General features: G+C 49.1%; 1 protein-coding gene across 2 annotated transcripts in view; it reads left to right on the top strand.

Annotated features, from left to right (window-relative positions):
• Window positions 1-17,174, top strand: part of KMT2C (lysine methyltransferase 2C) — a 1,555,522-nt gene that overhangs the window by 268,741 nt on the left and 1,269,607 nt on the right. For both annotated transcript variants that reach the window (XM_086941472.1, XM_086941471.1), the window contains exon 12: window positions 16,170-16,271. In XM_086941472.1, the coding sequence (XP_086797598.1) occupies window positions 16,170-16,271 (102 nt within the window). The remainder of the gene's footprint in view (window positions 1-16,169; window positions 16,272-17,174) is intronic.

The following is a 17,174-nucleotide window of genomic DNA, read 5'->3' as shown; positions in this document are numbered from 1 at the left end:
GGAGAGGAGCAGGCTAGGGGGTGTACCCACCCCAGGACAGGGACCTATTGGTCCCTGTCCTTGCCCTACCTGTAACGCCCCTAAATTTAGTATTTAGGGGCAGCCTGTACCTTCCTTCCTCAGATCCTGATAGGAAAAGAAGATCAAGAAGAAGACCCACCGTGCAGCTGCTAGCCAACAGGATGACACCCACTGACTTGGCCCCAGCCCTACCGGCCTGTCGATCCTGGAACCTGCTCCTGCTTAATCCCAGCGACTCCTGCGGACAGCAACCTTGGGACACCCGGAGGACCTGCCTGCCTTGACCCTCTTAAAGACTGGGATTCAAATTAGCAGAGGCTCTGCTTCAACAACCACCCCCTGGCGCCAGCCAGGAACCTCAAGACCTGCCCACTCTGCACCCAACGAGCCCGGCCTGTGCCCGAGTAATCCAAGACCACAAGGACGCCCCCCTGCAACTGGGACCCGAAGTCCAGTGCCCAAAGACCCTCCTCGACAAATCAAACGACGCCTGCAGCCTCAGAACCAGGGACCCCACCAACCGCGACCAGCCAAGGATAAGATTCCTGACACCAAAAGACACCCCAGCACCCGGCTCCCTGCAGCCCCTGTGCCTGCCTTTGGGGTACCTACCTCTTCTCCAAGATCTCAACTTACCTCTCGAAGTGGTGGTCGCACCTGAAGAATCACCGTCCCAGAGTCTGCAGCCTTTGTTACCTTTTTACTCTTCCCATTGAATAACATTGAGCGCCCGACGGCTCAAAAGCACCCTGCACCCAGCCGCTCGAGTGCCTCTGCCTGGGCAACCTTTGTCCTATCCTACTTCCTCCTTGGCCCTGAACAAGTGACCAGGAGCCCAGCTCCCACAGCCGCGTGGCCTGCTTGCCAGCAGCCACCAACCAGAGGCCCCCTGCCCCTCATTGGATAACATTGGGCCTAACTACCTCTGCACCCAACTGCCCCTGTGCCGCTGAGGGTGAACCAACTGTACCTACCTTACCATGGGGTACCCCTGTGTCTATGCCCAAGACCCTAACTTCCCCAGTTGAGTACTCACCTGGAAACCAATATCTCACTTACCTGCCATTGGATAACATTGACTGGTTTGACTCAAAGTCTTCTAAGTGTGAAGTTTTGAAAACTTAAAATATTCCCATAAAATCAACCGAATTCCGAAGTACTCACCTGTGATCAGGAAAGAAGCTAGTGCTTCATCTTGTAGCTTAGTACTTTTTTTTAAATTGTTTTTATTGATAACAATAACAGGGCATCTGTTAGGCAAATGGCACATACATTGGACATGAGTTTGTTGCAGTAGACAGTATCATTACATAATGTGAGATATTGAATAGACCTAATTCCATCTATCTTGGTACATTCCAGTAGCTCCCCACTCCCTCCCGGCTAAGAATCTGACTCCCTCTCCCCATCAGGTGTTGGTGGATCACACAGATTCCCTCTGTACTCATTCCAGGAACCCCAATTTTTCCCCCATTTCTGAGGTAGCTTAGTACTTTTAAGTGTCTACTTTTGAAAACTTGAAATATTCCTTAAAAATCATACCAAATACTGAAACATAATTACTTACCTGTTTTAAGTTGAGACCCCAGTGCTGGACCTAGGAGCCCAGTACTGGATTACAAAAGTAACAAGATCGTACTTTAACTGCAACCTGAATTTTCTCCCGTTGGATAACATTGCCAGATTTTCATTGAAAATTTTCTAAGTGTGAGCTTATAAAATATCTTTATATTCCTTAAAAATTACTGCAATAACTAAAACGTTTTTATTAAACTGCTTTCAACTTAGTACCCAAGACTGAATCTAGGATCCAGTCCTGGAACTACCAGAGTGATCTACAAAGTAACCAGCTGTATTTATATAGAAAAAACCATTGAGCTCAATGCTAAATTGTGTTTAGAATTGTGTTGCCTACTGCAACCCCTGTACCTATTGCGTTTAAAAAATGTATTGCCTTTCTGCAAAGTACATTTGTGAGACCTCTCATATTGAGAACAGTATATTTTGATACCTGTTGGTTCTAGAAATAAAACAACTATATCTTTGATATAAAAACAATTGGCCTGGAGATCAGTTTTTGAGTGTGTAAAACCGTTTGCTGACCGAGTGTGTACAACAAATGCTTTACGCTGTCCTCTGGTACTGCCTTACTGCTCGACCAAGCTACCACTTTAGAATCAATCATTTTTATTGAGCAGTCTAACGTCACATAACACAGCTCAGCTGCCTACATCCAGCGGCCGGAGGAGCAAGATCCAGTAATATTGAACACAGCCTTCGGGTCTACACCCCGGGGGCCAACCCGGCGAGGACGCATGCAATGGCAGGCGGAACAGCCAGCACTCTTAGCAGTGTACTGCATTGAAGAATAAGAACCGGAACAGCGAAACAAAATAGGGACCACTCCCGCCCTCCCACATCCCCTCACCACCCCACCCCCCCCTCCCACCACCCTCCTCCGCATCAGTCTCGTCTACCCCCCCTGCGCACGTTAAGTCACACCCGCCCCCCAGCAGGTCCCAAATCCATTGAGTCTATTGAACTGCATCCTGAGGCACCACTGGGATAAGCTGCAGGATCTGCAGATACTTTGGACACGTTACCTCGCGCAGATCACGAGACAGGAGATGAATGAATGGTTCCCACAACTCTGCATAATCGCCATCCATGCACAAAGAGTCTTTCCATCGCCAATAAATGCCACAGCCGCCGAATCCAGTCCCTTGGGTCAGGAGAATCAGTGGATCGCCATTGCGCACCGCTAGCAAGGCCAGAGCGATCTGCTTACCCCTTACAGAGTGCAAAGGAAACGCGTTTGCATGCGGGAGCCCTAGCAGCACATGTTCAGGAGCCCTGGGAATGTGATGTGAAATGCGTCATCTATATCATCGAGGACCACCTTCCAGTAGCGCTCTAGTTTCGGGCAGTGCCAGAGCAGGTGCTTCAAGGTGCCCAGAGCACCACTTCCCCGCCAACACAGGCCTGAGCATTTCGGGTCCCAGGCCTTCATACGAGCTGGGGTATGGTACCAGTATGTCATCGCCTTGAATGCCGATTCAGCACCTGCAACATTAGCAGTGGTATGATGTGCGCAATAAAACACCTTTTCCCACTCTGTACGCGACAGCGGGCGTCCCAACTCAGTCTCCCTGCGCTTTAGTACGCGGAGCCTTAAGGCGTGCATTGATCATGGCGTATAAGGTAGAGATCAGTTTGTAATCATCTTTTTTGCTAACCAAACAGAGTTCTAGGGTCGTCAGAGGGCGGGACATATCAGGAATGTTAGGAGATTGAGTGACCCAATGTGTCACCTATGAATAGGGAAAGGCATCGGATTCGTAGAGGGCAAAGTAGTCCTGGGAGAGCGAGGAGAACGAGATCAAGCCATCAAGGTCAAAGAGTTGGCCCACCCTCTTGCATCCTTCCTCCCTCCAGCGCTGGAAGATCGGGGATGAGGAGCCAGGTGTGAAATCCGGGTTGTCGACAATGGGCGTCAGGGGCGAGGGAACGTGGTCCAGCCCTTACGCCGCGCCAGTTGTTCCCACGCCTTCATAGTCGGCGACGTCACCGGGGACGAGTATAAGCCCCAAGCTCTGTTTTCGAGGGAGCCAGAACTCGCGCCAAATATTGCAGCCCGCCACCGCCTGATCCATAAACATCCAGTGCTTACTGGAGTATGGTCTGTTCCATTCGAGAATAAATCGCAGACAGGCCACCTGATAATATGCGTGTAATGAGGAAAAGCCCAGCCCACCGCTGGCCTTAGGGGAGTAACGACAAAGCAAGCCGTGGGCGCTTGCGATTCCATAAGAATTTAGTAAGCAGCCCCTGCAACCGCTGTAAGGTACCCGACGGGGGGGCTCAGAGGCAACCTCTGGAAGAGGTATAAAATGTGTGGAAGGACCGTCATTTTGACGCTCCCACAAACAGACTTGGGCTGACCAGAAGACCCTACCTGCTGCTGCCCGGGATAATTGAACTTTTCTCTCCGCCTGGACCAGCTTCCCCCGCGTTGGTGTTCCCGCTCGCCCCCCGCCGCTGCAACTTTCCACCTACGGTGCAGCCGCCGAGTGGGGGCGAGCTTCCAGTCTCACCAGGGAACCAGCAAACGACAGGCTCCATCTCTCCTTGTGGCCGGAAGCCGTACACCTGAACTACGCGCCAGGAGGCGCACAAATACCGGCGTCCCTCTCGGTGGAGCGTGATGCTTCCACAAACAGACTTGGGCTGACCAGAAGATCTTACCTGCTGCTGCCCGGGATAATTGATCTTTTCTCTCCGCCTGGAACAGCTTCCCCGCGTTGGTGTTCCCGCTCGCCCGCCGCCGCTGCAACTTTCCACCTTCGGTGCAGCCGCCGAGTGGGGGCGAGCTTCCAGTCTCACCAGGGAACCAGCGAACTACAAGCTCCATCTCTCCTTGCGGCCGGAAGCCGCACACCTGAACTACGCGCCAGGAGGCGCACAAATACCGGCGTCCCTCTCCGCGTCGCGGGAGCGCCCGGGCTAAGCCCGGGCAAAGTGCGGGCCCTCTTAGGCCAGAGAAGGCCGGGCTGGGCCACATCCTTTGGTTCTTACCTTGTGGACAACATTGCCAATAGGTTGATAAGTAATAGCCCTTGGTGCCTTCATAAAGCCTTCAATTCTGATGTTGGTATTAGAATAGCTATTCTCGGTACTGTTGTGCACATTTGATTTGGACTTGTTTGTTACATACTGCATACAATAGGGGAAATAGCTATTAGCTATGCCCAAAGGTCAAACAACTAGAAGGAAGTCACTGGCAGGTGGTAGTCTAATAGGCACCATCGACCAATTTCTGACGAAGGCTGCCAATAAGTTAGACCTCGATATAGCCGTGGCTGAACAACGCTTGTCAGTAGAATTTGCTCCCAATAAACGATCTTATTTAGGCTCCCTACAGTTAGCAATTTCGCCCCCCATATTACCTAGAGGTAATATCGTTATGGACGATCCAGGGATCCCCCTACTCCTCCAGGATAGCTTACCTTTAACACAACCTCTACAGGGGGAAATCATTGTCACAATAATCCTCGACCAATCACTTAATTCCCCAAGGGAGGATCATCCACCCCTGCCAACACCGGGGAATAAAGTTGGGCTCAACCATCAACCGAAAGAAAATCTTTCACACTCCGAACAGGGGGCCACTTTAAAGAGAAAGAGGGGTGGTGACACACATGTATGCAAGCGTGCAAAAATATCTAGATCATCCACAGGCCCGAGCAAGAATCAAGCTACGAGCGATACACGCCTTGGCCCAAAAAACTCACTCCCAGGGGGCACTTTAACTGAAGGGGTAATGGAGGGTTTGGAAAAGCTCATAAAATCCCTCTTGTTACCTCTCATAGAGAGAGTTAAGAGGCTGGGAGATCAAATGACTCATTTACTGAAAACCACTCATTCAAACGAAGAGGCTCTAAAGCAATTCATTACGCAGAACATCCTAAACGTACCTCAGTGCCCTCTATCGGGACCAACTATGCCCCACAAGGAACGCCATTTATTAAAACCAAGGGTCACTCCGGTGGCTGTTGCCAGTACTGAGCTGCCACCACAGCTACCCAGAGAGACAGCATTAGCGGGATCTTCGAACATGTCTAACATTAACAATATAGTAGCGACGAAGGCACCTCCACCTCACTTGGTTTCAAACAATAGTGGGCATTATATAGATCTACCCCCGGAAGCAGCCCATTATGTCATCATCCTGACTGGAGTCCCAGTGTTGGTTGAAGGTAGGAAAGAAGCCCACGCAAATCTTATAAATAAAGTCATACATTGGCTGAGTGCCAACAGACCTTTGCCACCAAATATCAATGGGGATATAGTGTCCATCAGGAGACGAGGCTGGGTGGGTCCCCGACCAAAAGACATTGAGGGGGATATCATAATAATCAATTTCAGGGACCACAGAGTTGTCACCCATATTACTGATTGTTTTCCGGGGAGAGGTGAAGGCGGCATATCACCCTGCGATTTGAGCTACTTCTATCCCAAAGCTCTACTGACCCTCTCAAATTTCGCGCCAATTCCGGAAACACGCAACACCCAGCAATCACTTAACTGTAACACCCACATCCTAACATCGAGACCTCCCACCTCTAAGACACCCTCACTTTTCCCGTCTCACGAATAGACAGGCCTCTATTTCCTCACTTTAGTAGGCATCAACATCCGAATTACAAAGGGCGATGGAGTATTCCAGTATGTAACTCATTTGAGCCATTGTCAGGTCTAGAGAACTTAGATTGACAGCTGATGGTCTCCCAGGTGTGCCAGCCATTAGATTCATCCCCTGGTGTTTCCGAACATCAAAATGGTCTTGGGTGCTATCTTTTATTTGATAGATCTAATATCAACATTGCACCCGGTGAATCTACTGAAGAAGGGAGGCCCATTTCTCCGCTAGCGAGGGAATCAGTTACACTATTAGCAGACGCTAGGGTACAGTCTGAAGATCCACCTATCATACCGCCTTTCACTTTTAGGGAAGAAGAAAATATAGACATCCCTACTCATACTGCCCAAAATCCGATAATTTTGCCTCACTTAGTTCTATCTTGGAATGTGGCAGGTCTGGCAAATAAACTTGGTCAACAGTCTTGGCGGGACTTAGTTGATAATTATACCATTCTTTGTTTTCAGGAAACTTGGGCTTTAGACCCTGTTCACTTATTGGGGTTTCAGACCTTTAATTCACCAGCCTTGCCAAGCCCTCAGGGCAGAAATAGTGGGGGTTTGTGTACAAATGTTAGTACTGTTAGTGGGCTTACAATTTTAAGACTCCTTTTAACCGATCATTATCAGATTCTAATCCTTAGATGAGGCAATTCCATTAACATGATTTTAATTAACTTCTATAATAATGTGTCTACTGATAATTTAGACAGTTATAAACAACCTGATTTGCAGTGTCTCCTCCTTAAAGGAAAGGATAGGTGGGGAGTCTTTCCTGGCCTGGGTGGGCGATTTTAATTGTAATGTCTGTCAGGACGGACCGAAGGGCATTTGCGGCCTCGGGAACCTTACTGACGACAATCCGAGCCATTTCAGCCACTCTAGGCAGGGTGATAGATTGAATAATTTGTTGTTTTATTTTAATCTCTCATGTATTAATGAGCTATGCTCAACATCAATACAGTTCCAGCCAACCTACCACGGCAGGGGGTGCAACTCCACAATAGACTTCACCCTCCTTTCCAGAACGCATGCCCATTTAGTAACATCATGGGAAACGCTAGATGAAATTTATGGTGACCACTACCCAATCTCATTCTCCGTAACAAAGGCCAAGTTAGAGCGGTCCCAGAGGGATAACAGCACCCTTTATCAACAACCGATCACCCTTGCTCGCAACAATGGTTACACCCTCAAATGGGACAAGGTTGACCCTGCGGGACTATTAGTAAATTTATTCTCGACAATGAGGAACGAAATTTACATTTGCCTCTCTCCCACTGAAGAACCTTCTAAAATCCTGGGCTCCTTTTCAAAGATACAAGTAACTTTAAAACAGCTTTTGACCAGCCAGTATCGCCAGACAGAAACCGCCCTAATGGCTGGTTCGATCATAATTGTACTACTGCACTAAAAACCCTAAAAAAGGCCCTACATGCTTCACCCAGATCCCCGTGTGAGATCCGACATGCTAGACATTCCTACCGTCTAGCAATTAAAAACAGGGTGAAATTACTGAAAAAAGAGGCATGGCAGGCTTTAATTACTGCTTCCAAAAATAGGGATACAACCTCATTTTGGAAGGCGGTCAACGCCCCTTTCTTCCGGAATAATAACGCGGCGGCGATAGATATTGCTATTAATGGGGAAACGTGGGTTACTAATTTCCAACATCTCTATGACAATGAAATTTCCCCCAACCCTGTACCTTCTGCTTCTGTCTCTATGTCTGGCGATAAAGGAAGTGCTTGTAAGGAAGTTTTCCCATTGGGAATTTCATTTACCTGCGACGAGGTTATCATGGCAATAAGGGAGAGTCCATCTGGTAAGGCACCTGGCCCGGACGGTATACCAATTGATGTTTTTAAATCTGAAATCCACCTCTGGGCCCCCCTTTTAACCAATGTCATGAATAGTGCTAACTCTTTTGGGCTTATTTCAACTTGGACCGAGGCTATAGTGGTCCCTATCTTTAAAAAGGGCAACAGACAAGATCCAACCTGCTATTGGCCTATTTCAATTCTAGACGCCTTAATAAAGGTAGTTGGTCGTATTATTTTAAAGCGAATTCAACTCTGGGCTGAGGAAGGTAACATTATATCTAACCTCCAGTACGGCTTCCGTACCGGTATGGGAACCACTGAGCAGAGTTTAAACTTGTATCTTTTAATTTCCAAGTACACCCAGGCCTGGAAAGGGAATCTTTTCATTGCTTTTACCGACCTGAGCTCTGCTTTTGACTGTGTGGACCACAACCAACTTTGGTCAACACTATTTGACCTGGGCATTGATGAAACAATACTCAACTTCATCAAGGAATTATATAGGGGTGCTGGGGCCAGGGTGCGCTTTGCTAAGCAAGGTGAGTGTTCGTCAAAATTTTCCATCAAGAGGGGAGTTAGACAGGGGTGCATTTTAGCACCCCTGCTCTTCACCCTATATATCAACTCTATTGGCGACCACCTTAAGGGCTTACCGTACGACTATCCTTCATCTCAGGGCCAGCCTTTCCTCCTACTCCTATATGCCGACGACGCTGCCATAATGTCACAAACCAGGCTAGGTCTGCTGAGGGCGGTCTCATATTTAATAATTACATGAAAGATAAGGGATTAAAAGTCAATACCACTAAAACATATACTATGGCTTGTGGGCATGGCACCAAGAAAACACCCTGTCCTATATTCCTTGAGGGTAGGAGGATGGAGACAACGTATCACTTCCCCTATCTCGGAATATCATTTGATAGGAAATGCACTTGGCACACTGCAGTAAAAGCAAGAAAATTAGCCTTCTCTAGGGTGGTTGGTGCACTGCATAATTTTGCGGCAAAACTTGGGGGCAGACCCGTCAAGGAACTGATCTTAATATATCAGGCCAAAGGTATATCTACGGCCACCTACGGATCAGGTATGTGGCATATTGAAAATACAACATCTATTCAATTAATTGAAAATCAATACCTCAGATATTTGCTGGGGGTTCCTAAATCCTCTGCAAATTACCTTACTCACATCGAACTGGGTCTACCCTTTATTTCTGACGCCATAAAGATTGCGCCTATCCTCTTATGGAATAAGGTGGTCGTCACCCCGGATACAGCTTTTAATCGTAAACTAATCACTGACTGTCTTACCTTTGACGGTGTTAGGAACATTAAATAGCTGTCTTATGTCAAAAATTTGATGACCAAGCTTGGCCATCCTGAGTTTTTTTCGAGACCGTCCAGTATGGTGATTGCTAGGAAATCACTGAAACAACTGGCCATGGATCATCTAGTTAACAAAAGATGGTCCATAGAAAAACTTAAAAACTCAGTCTTGGCCTTTCAGGAAATCACTACTAACCCAGGGCCCCAATTGTACCTTGTAAGTGATTTAACCTGTTATTCGAGAATGCTACTGTCACGGTTCAGGTTTGGAACTTTTTTTCGTATAATCACCTTTCCAACCTGCAATAACTGGTCAAAGGAATTGCCCACCTTCCCTTGTGATGACTTATCTCCCCAATCGAACTTACACTGTATTTCATTCTGTAAATTTTACGTTGTTCCACGGATGATTATCCTGAAACCTATCCTCAAAGCGTGGGGCCACCGCTCATGCAGAATAGCCTTTGTTAGACTGCAACAGTTAGAAAACGACACTGTGGCACACGCTATATCTAGCTTTCTAAAATTACAGGTTAAGTTTAGAAACTCTATTTAAAGAACTCTATTTTTGTACATATTAGTATTTTAGAATTTTTAACAACCTGTTTTTATTAATTTGGAATTGCTCTGATTGTAATAACAATGATTTTAACGTCTTGTACTTACTTGGCACTTTCTGATTGTATGTTCTTTTTTAACTTGTATGCTTTTATGAATTTATTTTGAATATCGAATAAAGCGTTTTTTTTAATTTGAATTTGACTGCAGCCAGCCTACCAAACCAGGCAAGTTGGAGACGCGACCAGTCCGACAGAGATTTGGTTGTTTGTTCCACTAAGATCTTGTAGTTAAGAGAGACTGTCTGCGCTATAGAGGGGGCAAGGCAAATCCCCAGGTACGGGATATCGGAGTGAACCCATTGGAAGTCAAAATCCTTTTGTAAATCTTGCACGTCCGTAGCGGGGACCGAAACATTAAGGATCTGCGACTTAAAAAAGTTAACTTTAAAACCTGCAACGTCACCGAAGTCACTCAATTCCATCGACAAGTTCCGCAAGGAAGTGTGAGGGCACGTAAGCGAGAAAATCGCGTCATCGGCGTAGAGGCTTATTTTGTGTGTGTCTTCGCCAAACCGAATCTCCTCAATCCCCCCATTGGACCGCACCCTCTGGGCAAAGTGCTTCATACAGAGTGCGAATAGGAGCGGCGACAGGGGGCACCCCTGTCTTGTCCCGCGGGCGATGGAAAAGGGGCAGATCTGCAGCCGTTTTCCTGGACCGCTGCCTTCGGCTCCACATACAAGCAGCGCACCCATCTCAAGAAGTTATCCCCCAGTCCGAAAGCCTTCAAAACCGTTAAACAAATACGTCCAGTTGACGCAGTCGAAGGCCTTCTACTCATCTATTGATAAGAAGAGGGCCTGCGTGCAAGAGCGATGCACAGAGTCCATGAGGTGCAGAAGTCTCTTAGTGTTTCCCCCCCCCCCCTTGCCGCGTCGGTATAAACCCCACCTGGTCCGGTTCTATGAGGCCGTCCATGAGTGGGCTAAGGCAAACAGCCAGGATGCTAGCGAAGAGCTTGGCGTCGATGTTGAGGAGTGATATCGGGCGGTATGATCCACACTCCATGGGGTCTTTCCCTACCTTGGGAATAACCGTGATCGAGGCCTCCGACATGGAAGGGGTCACCTCTCCTGTCTCCAGGAATGAATTAAAAAGGCGGGTTAGAAAGGGTGCTAATTCTACACAGAACTTCTAATAAAAAATGGCAGAGAAGCCGTCTCGCCCCGGGGATTTGGCCAGTTTCAATTGCGCGATCGCGGAGATGACTTCCTCAATACGTATTTCAGCGTCGAGCGCCGCTGCCGAGGTCTGAGAGAGGGGTGTTACTCTACAGGCAGCCAGGTACGCCTCCACACGCTTTGGCTTCGTGGGTTCCTGACGGTATAAGGTGTGGTAAACCCGCTGGAAAGAGTCTGCAATAAGGGAATCAGTAGTCTGCTCTACCGCACCTGCATCCCTAATGGTCTGTACGGCCTTTTGCTGCGTTTGGGCTCTAAACCTATGTGCCAGCATCCTGCCCCCTTTGTCCTCACTGAGGTAAAACTTGTGGCGCAAGCGCAGGAGGGCGTATTCCGCTCGGTCCAAGTCGAGATGTTTAAGCATGCGTCTCTTCGTTTCCAACTCTCTCCATATACGTGGAGCCCCGCTCCTCTTATGTATAGCCTCCAGACCTCCCACCTCCCTCTCCAACTCTTCGCGCTTCTCCCTAGGAAGCCGAGCAAATGACGCAGACACCACGATAAAGTCCCCCCGTGCCACCAATTTGAGGGCCTCCCAAACAGACCCCAGCGACATACCATTCCTGTCATTGTCCATGAAATATTGAGTAATCATGGCTCTCATGCGGGTAGCTACCGATTCCGAGTTGAGATAGTCTCGGAAACACCATCCGGCCGACTGCAGGCGCTGCTCGTTACAGGCAATCTGTACAGAGATAAGGGCATGATCAGACAAAGAGCGCAGGGAAATCTCTGCGGCAGACAACTGGGGCATTAGTGACTTCGCAGCGAGAAAGTGGTCCAAGCGCGCATAGGTTTTATGGGCTGCGGAATAGTAGATGAAGTTGCGCTCTAGCGGATGCTGAGTACGCCAAACATCACGCAGCCCCCCTCTTTCAACCACTGTGTCCTTCCCTGTGAGATGGCCCCGCTTGATGCGAACGCGTAGCCGATCTATCTAGCACAGGATCCATTACTACATTCAGGTCTCCCCCCACCAACACACATGCATCTGGGGAAGCTAGGACTTCCGCAAGCACCATCTTCAAAAAGCGCTCCAGGTGTTCATTTGGGGCATACAGGGAGCCTACTGTGAAATGCATGGTCCCCCATTGGATCCTGACTGCCAGAAAGCGCCCCTTAATATCAACCACTTGTGTTAGGACCTTACAGTGAGCTTTAGCGCTAAACAGGATATCCACCCCCTGCATTTTCGCTGGACCTGAGGACCACAACTGCACTGGAAAACGCCTGTCTCTCATCCTCTTAGTATCTTTGGAGAGAAGGTGAGTCTCCTGTAGCAAACATACGTCCACCTCCGCACTCTCCAACAGTGACAGTATGGCTGCGCTCTTAACAGGGTTATTGAGACCCCGAACATTCAAGCTAACAATTTTCAAGTCTTTACCCATATTCGCCAAAAAAGGACCAAAGCAGTAGACAATGCATCTGAAAGCGGACCATTGCAGGACATCCCGGAGGCATCCCACCATCCCAGCCTACCCCAAATCCCCTGAGTACTGATGCGGAGCCCCAAAAACAACCCCTCCCCAAAACTCCCAGACACCATGGCAGAACAGTTCAAAAGAAGTAAACATACGATAGTTCGTAGTATTGGCCCCAAAGGCAGGGGAACATGGCACCAACCAGTCATTCCTCCAATTCCTGATACAGGACTTCTCTCCGAACCAGGACATAAAAGATCTAGTCATTTACCTCCTCTGAACCGTCCCCTCCGGCGCCAGCTACTGGCCCTGTTAGGGCCTGATGGAGGGTCCATACCTCAAGTGCCCGCCGAAGTGTCCGTCACCTGGGCCACAGAGGCCACCGCAGCCCCACGTTCCAACATTACCGCCTCTAAGTCAGGTTTCACCGCGGGGACATGTTTAACAACTCTCTGCCATTCCGCGGATCGCTGCCACCGCCTATTGGGAGAGCCGCTGGCCTCAGAAGGGGGCGCGGGCCAAACCAGCCCCAGGATGTCGCTGGCCGCATCCAGGGACCGGACCTGGATGAGCTTGGCCTTCCACTTGAAGATGTGCCGGAATGGATGTTCCCAGGAGTACGAACCATTCTGCTCTCGTAGGTAGTTGGTGACAGGTTTGAATTCCCTCCTTTTTACCAGAGTAGAGGCTGCAAGGTCTTGAAAAAGCAAATGACGGTGATCGCGGAACTGAAGGGGGACGAGGTCATAGGCTTTTCTCAGGACCCGCTCTTTGAGTTGAAAGTTATGCACACATACTAATATCTGGCGGAGGGGCCTTGGGTCCCCTGGGGAGATCAACGCGATGCACTTGGTCCATTTGTATGTCTTTCAAGTTCTCCTCATTAAGAATGTGTCTGAAGAGGGCTCCCACATATTCTCGTAGATCCAACCCCCCGCCCTTCCAGGGTACCGCCCTAATCCGAATGTTATTACGGCAGGACCTATTCTTCAAGTCCTCAGCGTGTTCCTGTAGGTCCAAGTTCTGTTCTGTCAGGCGGATCACGTCCTGCTGGAGGTGATGAATATCTTCCGCTGTTCCCAGATCATGTTCCTCCAGGGTCGCGACCCGTTCCCCCACACCATTCACGTCCTGCCGCACCTCCCGAAGATCAGACGCTAGCTGGGAGCGCAGTTCTGCTATGTCAGCCTTGATCGCGGAGAACAGCACGACCATGAAGGCCCTAGATGCCAACGCCTCAGGATCTTCCTTCCGCAGGGTCTTGTCAGCCACCGGCGAGGCGGACCACACCGCCATCTTTGGGGTCCCATCCTTCACTGTCTTATCTTTTTTGACCCTAAACGTCGACATAGCCGACCTCGAGGGAGTCTACCAGCAAGCTGGGTAGGCAATGGGGGCCGCTCCACTCGGGCTCCCTCTGTTGACGTCTCCACAGGCCTCCCAGCAGCTCCACTCGTCAGGTTAATGCTCCAACTTCAGGGGCCTATATACTGCCACAGACCAGGACTGACCGCTGTCTGTGTCAGCGCAACGACCGGCAGCAGGGCGCGACGGCCAGTTCTAGGCCCCTCACCGCTTGGTTATGCCCACACAAGCCACGGGGGGGCAACAACAGCCTGTCCACCACTGTCCGCCGGCCCGCGGACTGAGCGCAGCCACCCCGGGGGGGTCCTCTCCCGCTCCTCACCTCCAGGCGTCTCCCAGGGTCGTTGCAGTGTAGTTAGTGCCAATGATGGGCACCAGGCATCACAGGGTCCTCGTTTGCTGGGGCCTCGACGTCCTCACCCCCTCCAGACACACACTCAGTGCACCTGCATTGGAACAGGCCGGGTGCACCGGCCCCACTCTTCACCCCTCCAACAGCAGGCGGTCTCTTCCAAGGACCAGTCAGGGGCCTCTGTGATCGTGTGGCCTCCACCACCAGACGGGGACAGCTACTCCTTCTGCACTGTGAGGCTGCCCGCCGAAATGCGGGTCTAAGGAGGGCCGCCCCACCACTTGTAGAGGAGGGGGGGGAGCAAGACCCAGAGAGGCCAGCAACGGGCCCCCGCCGAAATGCGTGCCGATGACGGGCCAAAGCTCACCACTTAGCGGGAGGAGGGGGGGAGACAACGTCCCTGAAGGCTTCACCGGCTCCCCTGCCCGCCACCAGGCCGCACCATTCGCCGAGGCGCGGACCGAGGCACAGTGTCCCGCCAAGGGCCGCCCCTGCTCCTCTCACCTCAATCTCCGTTGTCTGCGTGGGAGCACTCACCCGCAGCGCGGGGATCTCTACCTCCGCGTCTCTAGTTGGCCAACAGATCGCTGCTCTCCCCGCTTCCGGGCAGGTCCCGCCGTTCCGTCCACCGACGTGTCACTCAGCCCAGGCTCGTGACATGCTGCTGACTCTTCCAGGCCGATCCGCACTAGGCGCCGGCAGCTGCAAGGACGCCCTTCGCCTCCGCTCCCGGCTGTCAGTGGGAGGACCCCCGCTCACCAACCTGCCTCGTGGTCTGCCTGGGCTCAGGTTGGGAAGGCCGCACCGGGTCGCAGCGTCCCCGAGCCTCATCTCACACCGAGGAGCCTTCCTTCTGCTTCTGTTCAGGTAGGGATCACCGCCACTCGCCCCCACTTGCTCGGATGGGCACCTTTAGAGGATATAGACAAAGATTAGTAAATGCTGGCGCCGGAGGGACTGTAAAGCATGTCCTACTACGCCGCCATCTTGGCCATACCTCCCCCCCCCCCCAAGCTACCACTTTAAAGAGTAAGGTCACACCTGGCTTTAACCTCTGTTATACCTCTGGGGTTTGTGGACTCTATACACACTGTACCTTATCTTGGTCCAGTATATATAGAGCCACTTTCTCACAGGTGGCGATCACACACGGGTTTCTGGGACCCCTTGTTTGATGTCGCAAGGAGCGAGCATCCCACCAAAAAGGGGGAGACGATGCCCACAGCACAAAAAAGGAGCAAAGAGGAAAGATCTGAATTCAACTACTAGATGGCGGAATAATGCACAGCATGTGAATACACAGCATTCCTTGGTCTCAGATCTACATCTACAGGTAATTAACTGTCATTCCCCCTAATCCCTTTGTACCTCCTTCTTGGAAGCTGAACTTAAGTTCAGCTTGCTTAATGGTAATTACACACACTCATTAAGCCTGTCCCTATTAAGTCACTTGCTCTTCATTGACTAATGTCCTCTTTATTTTCCCATGGAGGTGTCAGTCTCTTTTGATACATACAATATTGTTGCCTGTATTTTTCCTCTGCCTCGCCCTTTCAAATTGGTAAAGCAGTTACATAGGTGAAAACCAAAGATTGTGGCTCATTTATTTAATGTTGCTGTGGAAAGAGAAAGAAAATTGCATCATGTTGGGAGTTGTCCACTTGCTCCTAAGGAGTTTACTTTTTTCTCTCCTAAAACCACTCTAATAGCAGTCAGTAATGAATATAACAGGTGATTACATCTTTTCTAGAACACAAAGTGATCTATGCAACTACAAATAAGATTCTGATTGTGTTTACATTAAGATGCAGTAGCTTGGTTATATTAACATTTTGTTAAACCTTTTTCCTAATTTAGTTGAATCCCTTTGATGTGTCATTAATCAAGGATGAAGAAGAAAACTCCATGCACAATACTGTTGTCATGTTTTCTAGCAGCGACCGGTTTACTTTATATCAGGTAAGGTCATATAAAAAAGTGTTTGTGTTTTCTGTCACCTATTTTGTGCCAAAGGAATTACTTTCCTTTAACAGTGTGATGTGTGATCCATAAGCAGATTTCCAGTGTCTAAACTTAAAGTATCCTGGTACTTTTCATAGTATTTAATGCTATTAGCATATATCTTGGGTGCTGAGAGGAAACAACAATGCTAGGGAAATGTACGCTTGACTCAATAAAACCAAAATCGAGTTGCCAATACATAAGCAAAGCTCTCTATGCACTGCAAATGAACCGATTATGAACCTTGTGCTCAATTAATGAGGACATCCTTGGATTTAAGTAGAAAGGGCATGTATCATTGCCACAGATGCAGAGATGAAGGTGGAGCTGTGATGAATAGATGATGATGTGGCGGTTACTGTGACTCCATAGTGTGTTTGTTCCTTGCAGTTATTTACCTTTGACTCTTTTATTTAGCTTATTTTTCTTCATATTGAAGAAGATGAAGTTCAGTGCTCATCTTTCTTTAACTGAATGAAGACTTTGCATCAGCCACTTAACCATCACAAGGACATATCAATAATGAAGCAGAAGCTACCTACACCTCTCTGACATACAGGTCATTTTTAAATACAGGGATTGAAATGTACCAGCCACCCCTTTACAACGTAAGGAATGATACACACAGTTGTGCAAATTTAAAAAGACAAATGTCATGCTCAAATTTACAGGAGACGGAGACTGAGTTTCCGAGTCATGTGGTAGCAGATGTTTTCCCTCTGGCAGGAGCAAGATGGCCGAAGGGGAGAAAAGCCCTCTTAGGCCCCTAGAATGCTTTATTTTTATAGTTTACAGTACAGCTGGACAAACCGTGAGACTATCTCTATTTTAAAGAGCTAGCTTTCTGACAAATTTGGTGTA

The sequence above is a fragment of the Lissotriton vulgaris genome, chromosome 10 (genome assembly GCF_964263255.1).
Source record: "Lissotriton vulgaris chromosome 10, aLisVul1.2, whole genome shotgun sequence".
Classification (NCBI taxonomy): Eukaryota; Metazoa; Chordata; class Amphibia; order Caudata; family Salamandridae; genus Lissotriton; species Lissotriton vulgaris.
This window is presented reverse-complemented; position numbering and strand designations above follow the sequence as displayed.